We start from the raw sequence: 25,636 nt of genomic DNA on the forward strand, positions 1-25,636 counted from the left end.
CCCCGATACCCCTCCCTCTGTGTAACCTTCTCCAGCCCCCTACAACCCTCCCTATCTCTGTAACCTTCTCCAGCCCCCTACACCCCTCCCTATCTCTGTAACCTCCTCCAGCCCCTACAACCCTCCCTCTCTCTGTAACCTCCTCCAGCCCCCTACAATCCTCCCTCTCTCTGTAACCTCCTCCAGCCCCCTACAACCCTCCCTATCTCTGTAACCTCCTCCAGCCCCCTACAACCCTCCCTATCTCTGTAACCTCCTCCAGCCCCTACAACTCTCCCTATCTCTGTAACCTCCTCCAGCCACCTACAACCCTCCCTATCTCTGTAACCTTCTCCAGCCCCCTACACCCCTCCCTATCTCTGTAACCTCCTCCAGCCCCTACAACCCTCCCTCTCTCTGTAACCTCCTCCAGCCTCCTACAACCCTCCCTCTCTCTGTAACCTCCTCCAGCCCCCTACAACCCTCCCTATCTCTGTAACCTCCTCCAGCCCCCTACAACCCTCCCTATCTCTGTAACCGCCTCCATCCCCCTACAACCCTCCCTATCTCTGTAACCTCCTCCAGCCCCCTACAACCCTCCCTATCTCTGTAACCTCCTCCAGCCCCCTACAACCCTCCCTATCTCTGTAACCTCCTCCAGCCCCCTACAACCCTCCCTATCTCTGTAACCTCCTCCAGCCCCCTACAACCCTCCCTATCTCTGTAACCTCCTCCAGCCCCCTACAACCCTCCCTATCTCTGTAACCTCCTCCAGCCCCTACAACCCTCCCTATCTCTGTAACCTCCTCCAGCCCCTACAACCCTCCCTATCTCTGTAACCTCCTCCAGCCCCTACAACCCTCCCTATCTCTGTAACCTCCTCCAGCCCCCTACAACCCTCCCTATCCCTGTAACCTCCTCCAACCTCCTCCAACCCTCCCTATCTCTGTAACCTTCTCCAGCCCCTACAACCCTCCCTATCTCTGTAACCTCCTCCAACCCCCTACAACCCTCCCTATCTCTGTAAACTTCTCCAGCCCCTACAACCCTCCCTATCTCTGTAACCTTCTCCAGCCCCTACAACCCTCCCTATCTCTGTAACCTCCTCCAGCTCCTACAACCCTCCCTATCTCTGTAACCGTCTCCAGCCCCCTACAAACCTCCCTATCTCTGTAACCTCCTCCAGCCCCCTACAACCCTCCCTATCTCTGTACCCCCTCCAGCCCCTTACAACCCTCCCTATCTCTATACCTCCTCCAGCCCCCTACAACTATCCCTATCTCTGTAACCTCCTCCAGCACCCTACAACCCTCCCTCTCTCTGTAACCTCCTCCAGCCCCCTACAACCCTCCCTATCTCTGTAACCTCCTCCAGCCCCTACAACCCTCCCTATCTCTGTAACCTCCTCCAGCCCCCTACAACCCTCCCTATCTCTGTAACCTCCTCCAGCCCCCTACAACCCTCCCTCTCTCTGTAACCTCCTCCAGCCCCCTACAACCCTCCCTCTCTCTGTAACCTCCTCCAGCCCCCTACAACCCTCCCTATCTCTGTAACCTCCTCCAGCCCCCTACAACCCTCCCTATCTCTGTAACCTCCTCCAGCCCCTACAACCCTCCGAGGTCTCTGCGCTCCAAATCTGCCCTCTTGCTCATCCCCCCCCACCGATTTCCATCGCTCCACCATTGGCGGCCGTGCCTTCAGCCGCCTGGGCCCTAAGCTCTGGAATTCCCTCCCTAAACCTCTCCGCCTCTCTCCTCCTTTAAGACGCTCCTTAGAACCTCCCTCTTTGACCAAGCTTTTGGTCACCTGTCCTAATGTGTGTTTGGGTGTCAACTTTTGTCTGATTTACACCTTGGGACTTTGGGTTGTCTGGTTCCTGCACGTTGTATTTCACTTTTCCACCCTCACTTTTACCTGCCTTGATCCCCTGCCCACTCATCTGGGGCCATATGGGGCTGGGATGACCTTTTAAGGTTCCCCGGTTGGTCTCCTGAACATTAGCCCCCTCCCCATTGTGACGCACCCTTTAATTGACCAACCACAAATCTTGGTATTTTTCTAGCTGCCTTTCACCACCTCAGGACGTCCCATAGAAACATAGAAGATAGGAGCAGGAGTCGGCCATTCGGCCCCTCGAGCCTGCTCCACCATTCAATGAGATCATGGCTGATCATCCAAATTCAGTACCCTGTCCCTGCTTTCTCCCCATATCCCTTGATCCCTTTAGCCTTAAGAAATATATCTAACTCCTTCTTGAATATATTTAATGAATTGGCCTCAACTGCCTTCTGTGGTAGAGAATTCCACAGGTTCACCACTCTCTGGGTGAAGAAATTCCTCCTCATCTCTGTCCTAAATGGCTTACCCCTTATCCTTAGACTGTGACCCCTGGTTTTGGACTCCCCGGCCATCGGGAACATCCTTCCTGCATCTAGTCTGTCCAGTCCTGTCAGAATTTTATAAATTTCGATGAGATCCCCTCTCAATCTTCTAAACTCCAGCGAGTACAAGCCCAATCGACCCAATCTCTCCTCATACGTCATTTCTGCCATCCCAGGTATCAACCTGGTGAATCTTCGCTGCCCTCCTTCCATGGCAAGAACATCCTTCCTCAGATAAGACGACCAAAACTGCACACAATACTCAAGGTGTGGTCTCACCAAGGCCCTGTACAACTGCAGCAAGACATCCTTGTTCCTGTACTCAAACCCTCTCGCTACGAAGGCCAACATACCATTTGCCTTCTTAACCGCCTGCTGCACCTGCATGCTTACCTTCAGCGACTGGTGCACAAGGACACCCAGGTCTCGTTGCACTTTCCCTTCTCCCAATCTATTGCCATTCAGATGATAACCTGCCTTCCTGTTTTTGACACCAAAGTGGATAACCTCACATTTATCCACGTTATATTGCATCTGCCATACATCTGCCCAATCACCCAACCTGTCCAAATCATACTGGAGTTTCTCGGCATCCTCCTCACAGCACACACGCCCACCCAGCTTTGTGTCGTCTGCAAACTTGGAGATATTACATCTAGTTCCCTTGTCTAGCGCTTTTCACAGTTGAAAAAAGTGTGGCTGCTGTTACAATGTGGGAAACGCGGCAGCCAATCTGCGCACAGCAAGCTCCCACAGACAGCGATGTGATAAATGACCCAGTTGGAAGGAGGAGAGCACGCCAGGGGATCTCAGAGACGCCATAATCGTGACCATCTTCAAGAAAGGTGACAAGTCCGATTGCGGTAATTACAGAGGAGTCTCCCTGCTGTCTACCACAGGGAAAGTCACTGTAAGAATCCTCCTCAATCGCCTTCTCCCAGTGGCCGAAGAGCTCCTCCCAGTGTCGCAATGCGGATTCCGCCCACTAAGGGGCACAATGGACATGATCTCCACCGCGCGTCAATTACAAGAGAAATGCAAGGAACAGCACCAACCACTGTACATGGCCTTCTTTGATCTCACAAAGGCCTTCGACACCATCAACCGTGAGGGATTATGGAGTGTCCTCCTCAAATTCGGCTGCCCTCAAAAGTTTGTCACCATCCTCTGCCTGCTTCACGATGACATGCAAGCTGTGATCCTGACCAACGGATCCACCACAGACCCAATTCATGTGCGGACCGGGGTCAAGCAAGGCTGTGTCATCGCACCAACGCTCTTCTCGATCTTCCTTGCTGCATTGCTCCATCTTACCCTCAGTAAGCTCCCCGCTGGAGTGGAGCTAATCTACAGAACAAACGGGAAACTGTTCAACCTCCGTCGCCTCCAGTCCAGATCCAAGGTCGTCCCATCCTCTGTCATCGAATTACAGTATGCAGACGACGCACACTCTGAGGCCGAACTCCAAACCATCGTCAACACCTTCACCAAAGCGTATGACAGCATGGGCCTTACACTAAACATTCGTAAGACAAAGGTCCTCTACCAACCTGCCCCCGCCACACAGTACTACGCCCCAATTATCAAAATCCAGACAAGGCCTTGGACAACGTGGACCACTTTCCATACCTCGGGAGCCTACTGTCAACAAGGGCAGACATCGATGACGAAGTCCAACACCGTCTTCAGTGTGCCAGTGCAGCCTTCAGTCGCCTGAGGAAGAGAATGTTTGAAGACCAGGACCTCAAACCCGGCACCAAGCTCATGGTCTACAGAGCAGCAGTGATACCTGCCCTGCTGTATCCCTCAGAGACATGGACCATGTACAGCAGGCACCTCAAAGCACTGGAGAGGTACCACCAACTCTGCCTCCGCAAGATCCTGCAAATCCATTGGCAGGATAGACGCACCAATGTCAGTGTTCTTGCTCAGGCCAACATCCCCAGCATCGAAGCTTTGACCACGCTCAATCAGCTCCGATGGACGGGTCACATTGTCCGCATGCCCGATACGAGACTCCCAAAACAAGCGCTCTACTCGGAGCTCTGGCACGGCAAGAGAGCCCCAGGTGGGCAGAGGAAACGCGTCAAGGACACCCTCAAAGCCTCCTTGAAAAAGTGCAACATCCCCACTGACACCTGGGAATCCCTGGCCCAAGACCGCACAAAGTGGAGGAGAAGCATCCGGGAAGGTGCCGAACACCTCGAGTCTCTTCGCCGGGAGCAAGCGGAAGCCAAGCGCAAACAGCGGAAGGAGCGCACGTCAACCCAAGCACCCCACCCACCCGCCCCTTCAACCACTGTCTGCCCCACCTGTGACAGAGACTGTAGGTCCTGCATTGGACTCATCAGTCACCTGAGAACTCATTCTTAGTGTGGAAGCAAGTCATCCTCGGTTCCGAGGGACCGCCGAAGAGAGGAAACGACTGGGTCATTTGTTTTTACTGATGTTAGTTGAGGGATAAATATCGGCCCCAGGACACCGGGGAGAACTCCCCCCTGCTCCTCTTCGAAATAGTGGCCGTGGGATCTTTCATGTCCACCTGAGAGGGCAGACGGGGCCTCGGTTTCCCGTCTCGTCCGAAAGACGGATTTCCAGGCTGATTTTATATTCAAACCTCAACGCACCCCGCCGCTCAATAAAAAAAAGTGACGACACTATCTCAACAAATCGCCCTTTCTGCCTCCAATCCAGTTCTAACTTAATAGAACCGGAAAGCCCTGCAGCGGGTAGTCAAAACTGCCCAACGCATTACCGGCACCCGGCTACCGACCATAGAGCACATATACCAGAAACGCTGTTTACGGAGGTCACGGTCCATCATCAAAGACCCTACCCACCCCAGCCACAGTCTGTTCGCCCTCCTGCCATCTGGGAGACGCTACAGATGCATTCGCACCCGAACGACCAGATTTAGGAACAGCTTCTTTCCCAGGGCTGTCATCCTACTGAACTCCACAAATAAACTCTAAAGCCTGCACATCTGTCAAAGCACTTTATTATGTTTATGTTTATGTTAAAGTATTACAAGCCAAATGAATGTTGAATGTTTAAATGTCTCAATCTAAATGTACACTCTCGGGAGCCGCAAGCCTACATTTCGTTGTACTGCACTTGTGCACTAACAATGACAATAAAAGTTGATTTGATTTGATTTGATTTGTCCGCAGTTAAGCAAAAGAATTCCTCAGTTAAGCACCGCTGAAGGCCGCGTCGAGTATTTCACGGTAATTGTTGGCACCTTCTTTCCAATGTGACGTTCTTTCCAATCATTGGCTCACCTCCATAAAATTTTAATTTTGTCTTTTCCCATTTCCTCCCCCCCTCCCTAGCTTGGGTTCACCAGACGCCCTCCGGCCCCTCGCCTACGCGAGCACGTCTCGCGTGCAAGGCCGTTGAGTGACAGCGTGCCGCTCGACCATCAGGCAGCACCCCCCAATCCACTTCTCAAGGGGACCCCCCGCGCGCACACGCTTTCCGGTTCGACTCACCCGCATGGCAATGGGGAGCGGGAAGCGAATCTTCATTTCACCACTTCACTTGCCCGGGGCAAGCAGCCTAGTTACTGCTCCAGATTGATTCTCCCTGGGATTGTCCTATGAGTTTAGAAGAACGAGAGGTGATCTCATTGAAACATACAAGATTCTGAAGGGGATTGACAGGGTAGATGCTGAGAGGCTGTTTCCCCCCCTGGCTGGAGAGTCTAGAACCAGGGGTCACAGTCTCAGGATAAGGGGTCGGCCATTTAGGACTGAGATGAGGAGGAATTTCTTCACTCAGAAGGCGGTGAATCTTTAGAATTCTCTCACCACATTCACAAAGTGCTTGGATATGCACTTGAAGTGCTGTAACCCACAAGGCTGCGGACCGAGAGCTGGCAAGTGGGATTAGGCTGGATCACTCTTTGTCAACCGGCGCTGACACGATGGGCTGAATGGCCTTCTTTCATTCTGTAAATTTCTCTGAACTTCTATGCAGCGCTCCATCAGTACTGCCCCTCCGACAGTGCGGCGCTACCTCAGTACCGTCCCTCCGACAGTGCGGCGCTCCCTCAGTACTGCCGCTCCGACAGTGCGGTGCTCCCTCAGTACTGCCCCTCCGACAGTGCGGCGCTCCCTCAGTACTGCCGCTCCGACAGTGCGGCGCTCCCTCAGCACTGCCCCTCCGACAGTGCGGCGTTCCCTCAGTACTGCCCCTCCGCCAGTGCAACGCTCCCTCAGTACTGCCCCTCCGACAGTGCGGCGCTCCCTCAGTACTGCCCCTCCGACAGTGCGGCGCTCCCTCAGTACTGCCCCTCCGACGGTGTGACGCTCCCTCAGTACTGCCCCTCCGACAGTGTGGCCCTCCCTCAGTACTGCCCCTCCGACAGTGCGGCGCTCCCTCAGTACTGCCCCCTCCGACAGTGCGGCATTCCCTCAGTATTGTCCCTCCGACAGTGCGGCGCTCCCTCAGTACTGCCCCTCCGATGGTGTGACGCTCCCTCAGTACTGCCCCTCCGACAGTGCGGCGTTCCCTCAGTACTGCCCCTCCGACAGTGCGACGCTCCCTCAGTACTGCCCCTCCGACAGTGCGACCCTCCGACAGGGCGGGGCGGCGGCTCAGCCTCACAGCACCTCCGGCAATGCCGCACTCCCTCAGCGTGGCGTTACCAATCAAGCCAATGGTGGGAGGTGTGAAATGCTCACTGGGGCTGCCTAGACGTCAGTCAATCATCCCAGACAACCCTTTACAAAACACACACTGATGTCATACAAGTCTCATACAGTCACAGTGGTGATGTAATCGGCAAATAGCTGGTGAGGGCTGGAGGCAGTTTGAGCAACTTGATCCCCTTGCATCAGGGCTGTAGCAAGGATGATATCATCGGGTTCTCGAGAATTGGAGCTGGGGAGGGCGGTGCTGCTGCTAGCTTGCGTAAGCTGGGCATCGGTGTCCGGGGTGAGCAGAGGAGGTAAGGCAGAAGGAACATGGTCCACCTGACTTGCCCGGGTCCCTTGCCCGCACGAAGGTCGCGCCACGCAGGCTCGGCTCGGGGCTCACTCGTCTGTGCGTTGCTATTTTCCACCTCCCTCATTCTCCGGACGCTGAGCGTCGCTGGCAAGGCCGGTATTTATTGCCCGTCCCTGACTGCCCCTCGAGAAGGTGGTGGTGAGCCGCCTTCTTGAACCGCTGCAGTCCCATGTGGTGAAGGTGCTCCCACACCACCGTTAGGGAGGGAGTTCCAGGATTTAGACCCAGCGTCGATGAAGGAACGGCCGATATATGTACAAGGGCTTGGAGAGGGTGCTGCGGAGGAGATTTACCAGAATGGTTCCAGGGATGAGGGACTTCAGTTACGTGGAGAGACTGGAGAAGCTGGGATTGTTCTCCTTAGAGCAGGAAAGGTTAAGTAGTAGATTGACCAGAATGGTTCCAGGGGATGAGGGACTTCAGTTACGTGGAGAGACTGGAGAAGCTGGGGTTGTTCTCCTTGGAGCAGAGAAGGTTAAGAGAGAGATTGACCAGAATGGTACCAGGGGATGAGGGACTTCAGTGATGTGGAGAGACTGGAGAAGCTGGGGTTGTTCTCCTTAGAGCAGAGAAGGTTAAGGAGGAGATTGACCAGAATGGTGCCAGGGGATGAGGGACTTCAGTGATGTGGAGAGACTGGAGAAGCTGGGGTCATTCTCCTTAGAGCAGAGCAGGTTAAGAGGAGATTTAATAGAGGCGTTCAAAATCATGAGGGGTTTTGATCGAGTAGAGAGGGAGGAACTGTTTCCAGTGGCAGGAGGGTCGGTAACCAGAGGACACAGATTGAAGATAATCGGCAAAAGAACCAGAGGGGGAGATGAGGAGAATGTTTTTTACGCAGCGAGTTGTTGTGATCTGGAACGCGCTGCCTGAAAGGGCGGTGGGAGCAGATTCAATAGTAACTTTCAAAAGAGGAATTGGATAAATACTTGAAGGGGAAAAATTCACAGGGCTACGGGGGAAAGAGCAGGGGGGAGTGGGACTAATTGGAGAGCTCGTTCACAGAGCCAGGAACAGGCACGATGGGCCGACTGGCCTCCTCCTGCGCTGTGAGATTGTATGATGATCTTCACACAGAGGGTGGTGAATCTTTGGCCTTCTCCACCCCAGAGGGCTGTGGAGGCTCAGTCATTGGGTATATTCAAAACAGAAGTCGATAGATTTTCATCCCAAAAACGGCTGTAAGGTCAGGATTGAACCATTTCAGAAGGCTTTCGATAAGGTCCCGCATAAGAGATTAGCGTGCAAAATTAAGGCACATGGGATTGGGGGCAAGGTATTGACTTGGATAGAGAACTGGTTGGCGGACAGAAAGCAAAGAGTTGGAATAAACGGGTCGTTTTCCGAGTGGCAGGCAGTGACTAGTGGGATACCGCAGGGATCGGTCCTTGGATCCCAGCTGTTCACAATATATATTAATGATCTGGACGAGGGAATTGGATGTAATATCTCCAAATTTGCAGACGACACAAAGCTGGGTGGGAGGGTATGCTGTGAGGAGGATGTCGTGAAACTCCAGTACGATTTGGACAGGTTGGGTGATTGGGCAGAAACATGGCAAATGCACTATAATGTGGATAAATGTGAGGTTATCCACTTTGGTGGCAAAAACAGGAAGGCAGATTATTATTTGAATGGCAATAGATTGTGCGAAGGGAAAGTGCAAAGAGACTTGGGTGTTCTTGTGCACCAGTCGCTGAAGGTAAGCATGCAGGTGCAGCAGGCGGTTAAGAAGGCAAATGGTATGTTGGCCTTCGTTTCAAGAGGGTTCGAGTACAAGAAGAAGGATGTCTTGCTGCAGTTGTACAGGGCCTTGGTGAGACCACACCTTGAGTATTGTGTGCAGTTTTGGTCGCCTTACCTGAGGAAGGACGTTCTTGCCGTGGAAGGAGTGCAGCGAAGATTCACCAGGCTGATACCTGGGGTGGCAGGAATGACGTATGAGGAGAGATTGTGTCGATTGGGCTTAAACTCACTGGAGTTTAGAAGAATGAAAGGGGATCTCATTGAAACCGATAAAATTCTGTCAGGCCTGGACAGACTAGATGCAGGAAGGATGTTCCCGATGGCGGGGGAATCCAGAACCAGGGGTCACAGTCGAAGGATAAGGGGTAAGCCATTTAGGACTGAAATGAGGAGGAATTTCTTCACCCAGAGAGTGGTGAACCTGTGGAATTCTCTGCCACAGAGGGCGGTGGAGGCCAGTTCATTAAATATATTCAAGAAAGAGTTGGATATATTTCTTAAGGCTAAGATCGGGGAATGCAGATGCTCAGAGGGACCTGGGTGTCCTTGTACATGAGTCACTGAAAGTGAATGTGCAGGTGCAGCAAGCCATTAGGAAGGCAAATGGTATGCTGGCCTTCATTACAAGAGGATTTGAGTACAGGAGTAAAGAAGTCTTACTCCAATTAAATAGGGCCTTGGTGAGGCCACACCTGGAGTACTGTGTACAATTTTGGCCTCCTTACCTAAGGAAGGATATACTTGCCATAGAGGGAGTGCAATGAAGGTTCACGGGATTGATTCCTGGGATGGCGGGACTGTCGTATGAGGAGAGATTGAGTAAACTAGGCCTGTATTCTCTTGAATTCAGAAGAATGAGAGGGGATCTCATTGAGGCATACACAATTATTACAGGGCTTGATAGGGTAGATGCTAGGAGAATGTTTCCCTTGGCTGGGGAGTCTAGAACCAGGGGCCACAGCCTCAGGATAAAGGGTCGGCCATTCTTCACACAGAGGGTGGTGAATCTTTGGAATTCTCTACCACAGAGGGCTGTGGAGGCTCAGTCATTGGGTATATTCAAAACAGAAGTTGATAGATTTCTGACTAGTAAGGGCATCAAGGGATATGGCAATAGGGCCGGTGAATGGAGTTGAGGCAGAAGATCAGCCATGATCTCATTGAATGGCGGAGCAGGCTCGAAGGGCCGAATGGCCTACTCCTGCTCCTATTTCTTATAGAGGTTACAGAGATAGGGAGGGTTGTAGGGGGTTGGAGGAGGTTACAGAGATAGGGAGGGTTGTAGGGTGTTGGAGGAGGTTACAGAGATAGGGAGGGTTGTAGGGGCTGGAGGGGGTTACAGAGATAGAGAGGGATGTAGGGACTGGAGGAGGTTACAGAGATAGGGAGGGTTGTAGGGACTGGAGGAGGTTACAGAGATAGAGAGGGTTATAGGGGGCTGCAGGAGGTTACAGAGATAGGGAGAGTTGTAGGGGCTGGAGGAGGTTACAGAGATAGAGAGGGTTGTAGGGGGCTGGAGGAGATTACAGAGATAGGGAGGGTTGTAGGGGCTGGAGGAGGTTACAGAGATAGGGAGGGTTGTAGGGGCTGGAGGAGGTTACAGAGATAGGGAGGGTTGTAGGGGCTGGAGGAGGTTACAGAGATAGGGAGGGTTGTAGGGGCTGGAGGAGGTTACAGAGATAGGGAGGGGTGTAGCGGCTGGAGGAGGTTACAGAGATAGGGATGGTTGTGGGGGGCTGGAGGAGGTTACAGAGATAGGGAGGGTTGTAGGGGGCTGGAGGAGATTACAGAGATAGGGAGGGTTGTAGGGGCTGGAGGAGGTTACAGAGATAGGGAGGGTTGTAGGGGGCTGGAGGTTACAGAGATAGGGAGGGTTGTAGGGGCTGGAGGAGGTTACAGAGATAGGGAGGGTTGTGGGGGGCTGGAGGAGGTTACAGAGATAGGGAGAGGTGTAGCAGCTGGAGGAGGTTACAGAGATAGGGATGGTTGTAGGGGGCTGGAGGAGGTTACAGAGATAGGGAGGGTTGTAGGGGGCTGGAGGAGGTTACAGAGATAGGGAGGGTTGTAGGGGGCTGGAGGAGTTTACAGAGATAGGGATGGTTGTGGGGGGCTGGAGGAGGTTACAGAGATAGGGAGTGTTGTAGGGGGCTGGAGGAGGTTACAGAGATAGGGAGGGTTGTAGGGGGCTGGAGGAGGTTACAGAGATAGGGAGGGTTGTAGGGGGCTGGAGGAGGTTACAGAGATAGGGAGAGGGATTTGAGGACGAGGGTGAGAATGTTAAATTGGGAGGCGTTGGTGAACCGGGAAGCAGTGCAGGTCAGAGAGCACAGGGATGTGACGGGTTAAGCCTGAGCAATGGAAGTGGGGAACCTCAGGAAAGAAGGATAAAAAATAATATTAATAAAAAGTGAAGAGCCAGCTGGGTAAGCTAAGTGGGCTGCCCCATTTCAAAAGGTTCCGATCGTGTCTCCCCAGACTGTGGAATGCGTCCGCTGATGAGCATCCCGGTCCCGTCGCGAGTGATCGGCGGACAGGACGCCTTGCCTGGCGCCTGGCCGTGGCAGGTCAGCATTCAGTTCAAGCAACACGGGACACACTGGCACGTTTGTGGAGGCATAATAATCGACACCCGCTGGGTGCTCACGGCCGCACATTGCTTCACGGAGAAATTGAGGTGCGTACCAATTGAAAGTTCCAGTGACTCGCGCCCCCCTCCCGGCGCGGTATTGAGGGAGCACCGCACTGTCGGAGGGGCAGTACTGAGGGAGCGCCGCACTGTCGGAGGGACGGTACTGAGGGAGCGCTGCACTGTAGGAGGGGCAGTACTGAGGGAGCGCCGCACTGTCGGAGGGGCGGTACTGAGGGAGCACCGCACTGTCGGAGGGGCAGTACTGAGGGAGCGATGCACTGTCGGAGGGGCAGTACTGAGGGAGCGCCGCACTGTCGGAGGGTCAGGACTGAGGGAGCACCGCACTGTCGGAGGGGCAGTACTGAGGGAGTGCCGCACTGTCGGAGGGGCAGTACTGAGGGAGTGCCGCACTGTCGGAGGGGCGGTACTGAGGGAGCACCGCACTGTCAGAGGGGCAGTATGAGGCAGAGCCGCACTGTCGGAGGGGCAGTACCGAGGGAGCACCGCACTGTCGGAGGGGCAGTACTGAGGGAGCGCCGCACTGTCGGAGGGGCAGCACTGAGGGAGCGCCGCACTGTCGGAGGGGCAGTATGAGGCAGCGCTGCAGTTCTTTGACCAAACTTTTGGTTACACATCCTAGTATCTCCTTATGCTTTTGTCACCTCTAGATTTGGCTGTTCCAACGCACTCCTGGCCAGCCTCCCATATTGTACCCTCTCTAAACTTGAGGTCATCCAACTCTCTGCTGCCCCGTGTCCTAACTCACACCGAGTCCCGTTCACCCATCACCCCTCCCTGTGCTCGCAGACCTACACTGGCTCCCGGTTCGGTAACACCTTGATTTTAAAATTCTCATCCTCCTGTTCAAATCCCTCCATGGCCCACCTCGTCCCCTCCTCCCTATCTCTGTAACCTCCTCCAGCCCCGTACAACCCTCCCTATCTCTGTAACCTCCTCCAGCCCCTACAACCCCCCCATCTCTGTAACCTCCTCCAGCCCCCTGCAACCCTCCCTATCTCTGTAACCTCCTCCAGCCACTACAACACTCCCTATCTCTGTAACCTCCTCCAACCCCCTCTATCTCTGTAACCTCCTCCAGCCCCCGACAACCCTCCCAATCTCTGTAACCTCCTCCAGCCCCTACAACCCTCCCTATCTCTGTAACCTCCTCCATCCCCTACAACCCTCCCTATCTCTGTAACCTCCTCCAGCCCCCTACAACCCTCCATCTCTGTAACCTCCTCCAGCCACTACAACACTCCCTATCTCTGTAACCTCCTCCAACCCCCTACAACCCACCCTATCTCTGTAACCTCCTCCAGCCCCCTACAACCCTCCCTATCTCTGTAACCTCCTCCAGCCCCTACAACCCTCCCTATCTCTGTAACCTCCTCCAGCCCCTACAACCCTCCCTATCTCTGTAACCTCCTCCAGCCCCTACAACCCTCCCTATCTCTGTAACCTCCTCCAGCCACTGCAACACTCCCTATCTCTGTAACCTCCTCCAACCCTCCCTATCTCTGTAACCTCCTCCAGCCCCCTACAACCCTCCCTATCTCTGTAACCTCCTCCAGCCCCCTACCACCCTCCCTATCTCTGTAACCTCCTCCAGCCCCCTACAACCCTCCCTATCTCTGTAACCTCCTCCAGCCCCCTACCACCCTCCCTATCTCTGTAACCTCCTCCAGCCCCCTACAACCCTCCCTATCTGTAACCTCCTCCAACCCCCTACAACCCTCCCTATGTGTAACCTCCTCTAACCCCCTACAAACCTCCCTATCTCTGTAACCTCCTCCAGCCCCCTACCACCCTCCCTATCTCTGTAAACTCCACCAGCCCCTACGACCCTCCCTATCTCTGTAACCTCCCCCAGCCCCCTACAACCCACCCTCTGTAACCTCCTCCAGCCCCCTACAACCCTCCCTATCTCTGTAACCTCCTCCAAACCCCCTATAACCCTCCCTATCTGTGTAACCTCCTCCAGCCACTACAGCACTCCCTTTCTCTGTAACCTCCTCCAACCCACCCTATCTCTGTAACCTCCTCCAGCCCCCTACAACCCTCCCTATCTCTGTAACCTCCTCCAGCCCCTACAACCCTCCCTATCTCTGTAACCTCCTCCAGCCCCTACAACCCTCCCTATCTCTGTAACCTCCTCCAGCCACTACAACACTCCCTATCTCTGTAACCTCCTCCAACCCTCCCTATCTCTGTAACCTCCTCCAGCCCCCTACAACCCTCCCTATCTCTGTAACCTCCTCCAGCCCCCTACCACCCTCCCTATCTCTGTAACCTCCTCCAGCCCCCTACAACCCTCCCTATCTCTGTAACCTCCTCCAGCCCCCACCACCCTCCCTATCTCTGTAACCTCCTCCAGCCCCCTACAACCCTCCCTATCTCTGTAACCTCCTCCAACCCCCTATAACCCTCCCTATCTCTGTAACCTCCTCCAGCCCCTATAACCCTCCCTATCTCTGTAACCTCCTCCAGCCCCCTACAACCCTCCCTACCTCTGTAACCTCCTCCAGCCCCCTACAACCCTCCCTATCTCTGTAACCTCCTCCAGCCCCCTACAACCCTCCGAGATCTCTGCGCTCCTCCAATTCTGAACTCTTGAGCATCCCACCCCCCGATTTCCATCGCTCCACCATTGGCGGCCGTGCCTTCAGCCGCCTGGGCACTAAACTCTGGAATTCCCTCCCTAAACCTCTCCGCCTCTCTCTCTCTCTCCTCATTTAAGAGGCTCCTTAAGGCCGACCTCTTTGACCAAGCTTTTGGTCACCTGTCCTAATATCTCCTGATGCTGCTCCAATTCATTAAATATCTTCAAGAAGGAGTTGGATATATTTCTTAAGGCTAAAGGGATCAAGGGATATGGGGAGAAGGCAGGGACAGGGTACTGAATTTGGATGACCAGCCATGATCGCATTGAATGGCGGAGCAGGCTCAAGGGACCGAATGGCCGACTCCTGCTCCTATCTTCTATGTTTCTATGCTCGGTGTCAAATTTTGTTCGATAATCGAGCCTGTGAAGCGCCTTGGGATGCTTTACTACGTTGAAGGCACGGTAAAAATGGGAGTGGTTGAGGAGAGGCAATGGAAGAAAGCTTGCAAGTCTTCCCCTACAAGAAACAACTGTTGACTCTCAGTTTGACTTTCCTCCTCCGCCATTGCTCCAGGATGGCGCACCTGTGGGTGGCAGTGACTGGGTTACATCAGAAGTCACGCTTCAGCCCTCACACCCGGGTGATGCAGCTACGCAAGATCATCGTTCACCGTCATTTCGACCCCGAGACCCTGCACAACGACATCGCCTTGCTGAAGCTGCAGAAGATGATTGAGTACAGCGGCGACGTGCAGCCGATCTGCGTGCCGGTTAACGGCTCCGCGCTGGGCGACATCGACCTGTGCTTCATCTCCGGCTGGGGTGCCCTTGAAGTCGACGGTAGGCAATCCACTCCGGAACAGCACGCTTGGCGTTCCTCTCAAAGGGTCGGAGGGTCTTAAAGAGTTTCCGCGGATGTGATTCATGCACTCACTCAGTACTGCCCCTCCAACAGTGCGGCGCTCCCTCAGTACTGGCCCTCCGACAGTGCGGCGCTCCCTCAGTACTGCCCCTCCGACAGTGTGGCGCTCCCTCAGTACTGACCCTCCGACAGTGCGGCACTCCCTCAGTACTGGCCCTCTGACAGTGCGGCGCTCCCTTAGTACTGACCCTCCAACAGTGCGGCACTCCCTCAGTACTGCCCCTCCGACAGTGTGGCGCTCCCTCAGTACTGCCCCTCCGACAGTGCGGCGCTCCCTCAGTACTGGCCTTCTGACAGTGCGGCGCTCCCTCAGTACTGACCCTCCGACAGTGCGGCACTCCCTCAGTACTGCCCCTCCGACAGTGCGGCGCTCCCTCAGTACTGCCCCTCCGACAGTGCGGCGCTACCTCAGTACTGCCCCTCCAACAGTGTGGCGCTCCCTCAGTACTGCCCCTCTGACAGTGCGGCTCTCCCTCAGTACTGCCCCTCCGACAGTGCGGCGCTCCCTCAGTACTGCCCTCTGACAGTGCGGCGCTCCCTCAGTACTGCCCCTCTCACAGTGTGGCGCTCCCTCAGTACTGCCCCTCCGACAGCGTGGCGCTCCCTCAGTACTGCCCCTCCGACAGTGCGGCACTCCCTCAGTACCGCCCCTCCGACAGTGCGGCGCTCCCTCAGTACTGCCCCCCGACACTGCGGCGCTCCCTCAATACTGCCCCTCCGACAGTGCGGCGCATCCTCATACTGCCCCTCCGAAAGTGCGGCGCTCCCTCGGTACTTCCCCTCCGACAGTGTGGCGCTCCCTCGGTACTGACCCTCCGACACTGCGGCGCTCCCTCGGTACTGCCCCTCCGACAGTGCGGCACTCCCTCAGTACTGCCCCTCCGACAGTGCAGCGCTCCCTCAGTACTGCCCCTCCGACAGTCCTGCGCTCCCTCAGTACTGCCCCTCCGCCAGTGCAGCGCTCCCGCAGTACTGACATTCTGACAGTGCGGCGCTCCCTCAGTACTGCCCCTCCGACAGCGTGGCGCTCCCTCAGTACCGCCCCTCCGACTTTGCGGCGCTCCCTCAGTACTGCCCCTCCGACAGTGCGGCGCTCCCTCAGTACTGCCCCTCTGACAGTGCAGCACTCCCTCAGTACTGCCCCTCCGACAGTGCGACACTCCCTCAGTACTGCCCCCCGACAGTGCGGCGCATCCTCATTACTGCCCCTCCGACAGTGCGGCGCTCCCTCGGTACTTCCCCTCCGACAGTGCGGCGCTCCCTCGGTACTGACCCTCCGACACTGTGGCGCTCCCTCGGTACTGCCCCTCCGACAGTGCGGCACTCCCTCGGTACTGCCCCTCCGACAGTGCGGCGCTCCCTCAGTACTGCCCCTCCGACAGTCCTGCGCTCCCTCAGTACTTCCCCTCCGCCAGTGCAGCGCTCCCTCAGTACTGACATTCTGACAGTGCGGCGCTCCCTCAGTACTGCCCCTCCGACAGCGTGGCTCTCCCTCAGTACCGCCCCTCCGACTTTGCGGCGCTCCCTCAGTACTGCCCCTCCGACAGTGCGGCGCTCCCTCAGTACCGCCCCTCTGACAGTGCAGCACTCCCTCAGTACTGCCCCTCCGACAGTGCGGCGCTCCCTCAGTACCGCCCCTCTGACAGTGCAGCACTCCCTCAGTACTGCCCCTCCGACAGTGCGGCGCTCCCTCAGTACTGCCCCCCGACACTGCGGCGCTCCCTCAATACTGCCCCTCCGACAGTGCGGCGCTCCCTCATTACTGCCCCTCCGACAGTGCGGCGCTCCCTTGGTACTGCCCCTCCGGCAGTGCGGCGCTCCCTCGGTACTGACCCTCCGACAGTGCGGCGCTCCTTCAGTACTGCCCCTCCGACAGTCCTGCGCTCCCTCAGTACTGCCCCTCCGCCAGTGCAGCGCTCCCTCAGTACTGACATTCTGACAGTGCGGCGCTCCCTCAGTACTGCCCCTCCGACAGCGTGGCGCTCCCTCAGTACCGCCCCTCTGACAGTGCAGTACTCCCTCAGTACTGCCCCTCCGACAGTGCGGCGCTCCCTCAGTACTGCCCCCCGACAGTGCGGCGCTCCCTCAGTACCGCCCCTCCAACAGTGCGGCAGACCTCAGTAACCGCCCCTCTGACAGTGCGGCACTCCCTCAGTCCTGCCCCCCCCCCATGCGGCGCTCCCTCAGTACCGCCCATCTGACAGTGCGCCGCTCCCTCAGTACTGCCCCTCCGACAGTGCGGCGCTCCCTCAGTACTGCCCCCCGACAGTGCGGCGCTCCCTCGGTACTGCCCCTCCGACAGTGCGGCGCTCCCTCAGCACTGCCCCTCCGACAGTGCGGCGCTCCCTCAGTACTGCCCCTCCGACAGTGCGGCGCTCCCTCAGTACTGCCCCTCCGACAGTGCGGCGCTCCCTCAGCACTGCCCCTCCGATAGTGCAGCTTTGAATTGGTATTTTCAGTCTCTATTTCTTCTCAGGGCCGTCAGCGGACATCTTGCAGGAGGCACAAGTGAATCTGATCCCGACCAACGTCTGCAATCAGCAAGCCTGGTACGACGGGCTGATCACGCGGAACATGCAGTGCGCTGGCTACGAGGACGGGTCTGCGGACGGCTGCCAGGTACCGTCCGCGCAAGGAGCCTGTCCACTGCAGCCAAGGCAACACAGCCGCTCAATGCGCAGGTGGTGCAATCAAATCCCACTCTCAAATTGAAGGGACGGGCGGCTGGGACAGCGGAGAACTGCGGCCCTTCAGTGACGCGATCCTGCCGCCCCGACTATTCCAACGCTCTCCTGGCCAGCCTCCCAGCTTCCACCCTCCATAAACCTCAGCCTGCGAGAGGCTCTGCAGGCCCCTCGTGTCCTAACTCGCGCTGAGTCACGTCACACCCGCCCCCCCCCACCGCTGCGCTCACTGACCTGCATTGGCTCCCGGTCCGGGAACACCTCAGTTTAAAAATCCTCACCCTGGTGTTTCAATGCAGTATAATGTGGATAAATGCGAGGTTATCCACTTTGGTGGCAAAAACAGGAAGGCAGATTATTATTTGAATGGCAATAGATTGGGAGAAGGGAAAGTGCAACGAGACCTGGGTGTCCTTGTGCACCAGTCGCTGAAGGTAAGCATGCAGGTGCAGCAGGCGGTTAAGAAGGCAAATGGTATGCTGGCCTTCGTAGCGAGAGGGTTCGAGTACAGGAGCAAGGCTGTCTTGCTGCTGTTGTACAGGGCCTTGGTGAGACCACACCTGGAGTATTGTGTGCAGTTTTGGTCGCCTTATCTGAGGAAGGATGTTCTTGCCATGGAGGGAGTGCAGCGAAGATTCACCAGGCTGATACCTGGGATGGCAGGAGTGACGTATGAGGAGAGATTGGGTCGATTGGGCTTATACTCCCTGGAGTTTAGAAGAGTGAGAGGGGATCTCATTGAAACTTATAAAATTCTAACAGGGCTAGACAGCCTAGATGCAGGAAGGATGTTCCCGATGGCCGGGGAGTCCAGAACTAGTGGTCACAGTCTAAGGATAAGCCATTTAGGACAGAGATGAGGAGGAATTTCTTCACCCAGAGAGTGGTGAACCTGTGGAATTCTCTACCACAGAAGGCAGTTGAGGCCAATTCATTAAATATATTCAAGAAGGAGTTAGATATATTTCTTAAGGCTAAAGGGATCAAGGGATATGGGGAGAAGGCAGGGACAGGGTACTGAATTTGGATGATCAGCCATGATCTCATTAAATGGCGGAGCAGGCTCGAGGGGCCGAATGGCCTACTCCTGCTCCTATCTTCTATGTTTCAAATCCCTCCATGGCCTCCTCCCCATCTCTGTAACCACCTCCAGCCCTCCGAGATCTCTGCGCTCCTCCAATTCTGGCCTCTTGCGCGTCGCCGCCCCCCCCCCCCCCGATTTTCATCGCACCCACATTGGCGGCCGTGCCTTCAGCTGCCAAAGCTCTGGAATTCCCTCCCCGAACCTCTCCATCTGTCCTCCAAGACGCTCCTTAAAACCTACCTCTTCCTGTCCCCAATAATTCCTTAGGTGGCTCGGTGTACAGATTTTATCCTGTTTAATGCTCCTGTGAAGCGCCCAGGGACGGTATTACTACGTCGAAGGCGCCGTATAATTCCAAGTTGTGGTCCGCGCCGGCGGCAGTTCCCACTGGCAAGGATGGGAGCAAAAGAACACAGAGTTCTGAACAAGCCTTGCGTACAGCTACTTGCACAAGGGTCTTCAGCCCGTACTAAACAAGGAACGCCGGTCTCCGAAAAGGGACAATTGCCCGAGGACAGTTGTTGTCTTCTCCCTCACCCCCACCCGCCGTGCTGAAATCTCCTAAAGAGGCAGGCTCCTCCTCTGTCCTTTCACAAGAACTGAGAGGTGATTACGATCAGGAAAGGTTGAACAGGCTGTGGGGGCTCTTTTCTCTAGTGGGGAAAATGCTAGAGTCTATTATAAAAGATGTAATAGCAGAGCACTTGGAAAGCAGTGACAGAATCGGACAAAGTCAACATGGATTTACAAAAGGTAAATCATGCTTGACTAATCTACTGGAATTTTTTGAGGATGTAACTGGTAAAATAGATAAGGGAGAACCAGTGGATGTGGTGTATCTGGACTTTCAGAAGGCTTTCGATAAGGTCCCACAAAAGAGATTAGCGTGCAAAATTAAGGCACATGGGATTGGGGGCAAGGTATTGACTTGGATAGAGAACTGGTTGGCGGACAGAAAGCAAAGAGTTGGAATAAACGGGTCGTTTTCCGAGTGGCAGGCAGTGACTAGTGGGGTACCGCAAGGATCGGTCCTAGGACCCCAGCTGTTCACAATATATATTAATGATCTGGACGAGGGAATTGGATGTAATATCTCCAAATTTGCAGACGACACAAAGCTGGGCGGGAGGGTAAGCTGTGAGGAGGATGTCGGGAAACTCCAGTACGATTTGGACAGGTTGGGTGATTGGGCAGAAACATGGCAAATGCACTATAATGTGGATAAATGTGAGGTTATCCACTTTGGTGGCAAAAACAGGAAGGCAGATTATTATTTGAATGGCAATAGATTGGGAGAAGGGGAAGTGCAGAGACCTGGGTGTCCTTGTGCACCAGTCGCTGAAGGTAAGCATGCAGGTGCAGCAGGCGGTTAAGAAGGCAAATGGTATGTTGGCCTTCGTAGCGAGAGGGTTCGAGTACAGGAACAAGGATGTCTTGCTACAGTTGTACAGGGCCTTGGTGAGACCGCACCTTGAGTATTGTGTGCAGTTTTGGTCGCCTTATCTGAGGAAGGATGTTCTTGCCATGGAGGGAGTGCAGCGAAGATTCACCAGACTGATACCTGGGATGGCAGGAATGACGTATGAGGAGAGATTGTGTCGATTGGGCTTATACTCACTGGAGTTTAGAAGATTGAGAGGGGATCTCATCGAAACCTATAAAATTCTATCAGGTCTGGACAGACTAGATGCAGGAAGGATGTTTCCGATGGCCGGGGAGTCCAGAACCAGGGGTCATAGTCTAAGGATAAGGGGTAAGCCATTTAGGACTGAAATGAGGAGGAATTTCTTCACCCAGAGAGTGGTGAACCTGTGGAATTCTCTACCACAGAGGGCGGTGGAGGCCAGTTCATTAAATATATTCAAGAAAGAGTTGGATATATTTCTTGAGGCTAAAGGGATCAAGGGATATGGGGAGAAGGCAGGGACCGGGTACTGAATTTGGATGATCAGCCATGATCTCATTGAATGGCGGAGCAGGCTCGAGGGGCCGAATGGCCTACTCCTGCTCCTATCTTCTATGTTTCTAAAAGAGAAGGCGGGGGGGGGGTGACCTGATAGAAGTCTTTAAAGTTATGAAGGGGTTTCGATAGGGTAGACGTAGAGAAGATGTTTCCACTTGCTGGGCGGGGCTGGAGGTCAGAAGTAGGGGTCATAAATATAAGATAAATCACTAATAAATCCAATCGGGAATTCAGGAGAAACTTCTTTACCCAGAGAGTGGTGAGAATGTGGAACTCGTGACCACAGGGAGTGGTTGAGGCAAATATAATAAATAGGAGCAGGAGTCGGCCATACGGCCCCTCGAGCCTGCTCCGCCATTCAATACTGATCATCGACCTCAACTCCACATTCCTGCCCGATCTCCATATCCCTCGATTGCCCTAGAATCCAAAAATCGATCGATCTCAGCCTTGAATATACTCAACGACTGAGCCTCCACAGCCCTCTGGGGCAGAGAATTCCAAAGGTTCACCACCCTGAGTGAAGATATTCCTCCTCATCTCAGTCTTAAATGGCCGACCCCTTATCCTGAGACTGTGACCCCTGGTTCTAGACTCTCCAGCCAGGGGGGAAACAGCCTCTCAGCATCTACCCTGCCAATCCCGCTTAAGAATTTTATAAGTTTCAGTGAGATTACCTGTCATTCTTCTAAACTCCAGAGAGTACAGGCCCATTCTACACAATCTCTCCTCATAGGACAGCCCCTCTCATCCCAGGAATCAATCTAGTGACCCATCGTTGCACCGCCTCCAAGGCAAGTATATCCTTCCTTAGATAAGGAGACCAGAACTGTGCCCAGTACTCCAGGTGTGGTCTCACCAAGGCCCTGTACAATTGGAGCAAGACTTCCTTACTCTTATACTCCAACCCCCTTGCAATAAAGGCCAACATGCCATTTGCCTTCCTTATTGCTTGCTGTACCTGCACGCTAGCTTTCTGTGTTTCTTGCACGAGGACACCCAAATCTCTCTGAACACCAACATTTGAAAGTTTCTTACCATTTAAAATATAATCTGCTTTTCTATTCTTCCTACCAAAGTTAATAACCTCACATTTCCCTACATTATACTGCGTCTGCCACCTTACTGCCCACTCACTCAGTCTATCTATATCCCATTGCAGACTCTGTGGGGTAGATTTTCCCTAAGCTGTTGGGAAGAAGGCGGGACTACAACTTTCGGGTTTTTGACCCGCCTACATCGACGTCCGGCCAATCCCCGCGATTTTCCCTTGATTGACCTTGTTGAGCCCGCCCAGCGGGCTCAGCAGGCCAATTAAGGGCCACCCGGCAACAGGTGACGTCACAGACTGCAATTTCATCTGTCAAGAGTTCTTGACAGATGAAATATCAGTGTTTGACAGCTGTTTCAAGCTGTGAAACACTGACAGTCTGAGTTCTAACACGAGTCCTTCTGCACAGACTCAGTTAGAACTCTCAGCAGCACTCAAAGCTGAAGGCTGTCACTTTTGACAGATCGCAGCCGTTCAGCTTTAAGTGCCGGCTGAGTGATGGACTCCCGACGCCTGGAGGAAGAAAGGCTGTTAAGGGAAGTACAGGTAAGTAAAAGTTCTTTAAACACGTTACACACAACAAACACACTTACCTTTGCACTCATGCACCCATCACTCACCTTAGCGCCGACATCGCGACCCCTTCAACTCGACGGCTCGCCTGCTCTAACCTGGCGTGGTTTGGAGCCGTTGGGAAACCCACACAAAACCCCTCAAAATAGGGATTAGGTAAAAACGGCCTGTTAACTACCTGTTAACAGGCAGTTAATTGGCACTAATCCTTTCCCCCCTGGGGTCGGTGGGTCCCAGTGCGGGGCGGGTACCCGCCGCCTCTGAAAGTTGCGTGGGGCGGGGTTTTGGGCGGGATGGTGTTGGGACCCCCAAATTCAGGATTTCCCCCCCCCACACGCCTGAAACCCCGCCTGACGGCTCCACGAAAATCGACCCCTTTGTGTTCTCCTCACAGCTTACTGTCCCACCTAGCTTTGTATCTTCAGCAAACTTGGACGCATTACACTCGGTCCCTTCATCTAGGTCATTAATATAGATTGTAAATAGCTGAGGCCCCAACACTGATCCTTGCTGCACCCCACTCGTTACAGCCTGCCAACCTGAAAAAGATCCGTTTATCCCTGCTCTCTGTTTTCTGTCCGTTAACCAATCCTCTATCCGTGCTACTATATTACCCCCAACCCCGTGAGCCCGAATCCTGTGTAATAACCTTTTATGTGGCACCTTATCGAATGCCTTTTGGAAATCCAACTATACCACATCCACTGGTTGGGATAGGAGGATATGATGCTCCGTCTCTCTCCCCATGAGCATCTCTCTAGTGGGTCAGTCAAGCTTTGGACAAGGCGGCGGCGGGTATACGCCCTACCTGTCCACGGAGCTGGTACCCAGCACCGCTGCGCCCCTCCCCGATAAAAAGCGCTTAGGTTCGTTCGGGCGGCAGGATGTTTAAATAAACCGCCGGCGCTAATTCTCCTTTTACACACCCTCCGCAGGGGGACAGCGGGGGACCTCTGCAGTGCTTCAATTACCGGGACGAGCGGTTTTACCTGCTGGGCGTGTCGAGCTTCGGGGTGTACTGCGCCCTGCCCCTGAAGGTGGGGGTCTACACCCGCACGCTGGAGTACCGAGAATGGATCCGGGCAGTCCAGGCCGCAAATGGGGGCAGCGCCCGCGGCCCGTCGCTGCGCTGGATCCTCCCGCTGCTGGCGCTGGGGGCCGCTCGCTGCTGACGGCCCGGCCCGTCTGCTTAATAAATCGCATTACTTATCTGCTCTCAAGTTAGCAACGGCCGGATGTTTAGTTCTGGTGTTTTAATTGGCGCGACTGTCGGGCAGGGAGTAACACAGAAGATAGGAGCAGGAGTCGGCCATTCGGCCCCTCGAGCCTGTTCCGCCATTCAATGAGATCATGGCTGATCGTCCAAACTCAGTACCCTGTCCCTGCCTTCTCCCCATATCCCTTGATCCCTTTAGCCTTAAGAAATATATCTAACTCCTTCTTGAATATATTCAATGAATTGGCCTCAACTGCCCTGTGTGGTAGAGAATTCCACAGGTTCACCACTCTCTGGGTGAAGAAATTCCTCCTCATCTCAGTCCTAAATGGCTTACCCCTTATCCTTAGACTGTGACCCCTGGTTCTGGACTCCCCGACCATCAGGAACATCCTTCCTGCATCTAGTCTGTCTAGTCCTGTTAGAATTTTATAAGTTTCAATGAGATCCCCTCTCATTCTTGTAAACTCCAGCAAATATAAGCCCAATCGACCCAATCTCTCCTCATACGTCATTCCTGCCATCCCAGGTATCAGTCTGGTGAATCTTCGCTGCACTCCCTCCATGGCAAGAACATCCTTCCTCAGATAAGGAGCCCAGCCGGTCACGTAAAGACCTGCCTCCCCCCCCACACACACCTCATAAATGGCCGCAGCATCGCGACTGAACGTTTCCTACCGCCTCCCGCAGACATCTACTATCTCGGGAGAGGCTACAAATCTCTGGAAACTCCTCTCCGACCTCTCTCTCCCCCCCGGCCTCAGGCGATTCAAAAGGACCACGTGTTAACCCGCTGTTCGATTCGATCTCCGCCGCCCCCCCCCCACCACGGTACAGCTCCCTCTCCAAGGCGCGCAAGGGAGTCGATTATTCTCGCTGCATTAAATACATCTTTCCACCCTCCATCCCTCCCAGAGTGCCGGTTCAGGCGCAGGTGCGATTCCGCGTGGCAACCTGGTGCCATCCGCTGACTTGCCCGTTCCCCACGAGTCGTCAGACTATTCGGACATGGCGGGGCGGGGGGTGAGGAGCGTCGTGATCCTGAATACCTGGTTGATCCCTACCCCCAACTTCCTCTGAACACCAGGCTCTCTGTGACCAATTGCAGCATCCTTCACCTTCCTTGCTCCGGGGAATGCGGTCCCAGTTTAAAAAAAAATTAATTATCCTCTCACCCCTGGCATCGTCATACAGTCATAGTTATACAGCACGGATAGAGGCCCTTCGGCCCATCGTGTCCGCGCCGGCCATCAAGCCCTGTCTAATCTAATCCCATATTCCAGCATTTGGTCCGTAGCCTTGTATGCTATGGCATTTCAAGTGCTCATCCAAATGCTTCTTAAATGTTGTGAGGGTTTCTGCCTCCACAACCCTTTCAGGCAGTGAGTTCCAGACTCCAACCACCCTCTGGGTGAAAAAGTTCTTTCTCAAATCCCCTCTAAACCACCCGCCCTTTACCTTGAATCTATGCCCCCTAGTTATTGACCCTTCTACTAAGGGAAAAAGCTCCTCAGTATCCATCCTATCTATGCCCCTCATAATTTTGTACACCTCAATCATGTCCCCCCTCAGCCTCCTCTGCTCCAAGGAAAACAAACCCAATCTGCCCAGTCTCTCTTCATAGCTGAAGCGCTCCAGCTCTGGTAACATCCTGGTGAATCTCCTCTGCACCCTCTCCAAAGCGTTCACATCCTTCCTGTAGTGTGGCGACCAGAACTGCACACAGTATTCCAGCTGTGGCCTAACCAGTGTTTTATACAGCTCCATCATAACCTCCTTGCTCTTATATTCTA

At 54.5% G+C, this 25,636-nt stretch overlaps 1 protein-coding gene across 1 annotated transcript; it reads left to right on the top strand.

Annotated features, from left to right (window-relative positions):
- The first annotated feature begins 7,197 nt into the window (after window positions 1–7,197).
- Window positions 7,198–23,834, top strand: LOC147097214 (transmembrane protease serine 12-like). Its single transcript, XM_085973099.1, has 5 exons — window positions 7,198–7,311; window positions 11,592–11,790; window positions 14,925–15,172; window positions 17,749–17,891; window positions 23,563–23,834. The coding sequence occupies exons 1-5, from the start codon at window positions 7,215–7,217 to the stop codon at window positions 23,797–23,799; spliced, it is 924 nt and encodes a 307-aa protein (XP_085829225.1). The 5' UTR covers window positions 7,198–7,214; the 3' UTR covers window positions 23,800–23,834.
- The last annotated feature ends 1,802 nt before the right edge of the window (window positions 23,835–25,636 follow it).

This window comes from Somniosus microcephalus, chromosome 33 (genome assembly GCF_052327205.1).
Source record: "Somniosus microcephalus isolate GS21.2 chromosome 33, FLI_Smic_1.0, whole genome shotgun sequence".
Classification (NCBI taxonomy): domain Eukaryota; kingdom Metazoa; phylum Chordata; class Chondrichthyes; order Squaliformes; family Somniosidae; genus Somniosus; species Somniosus microcephalus.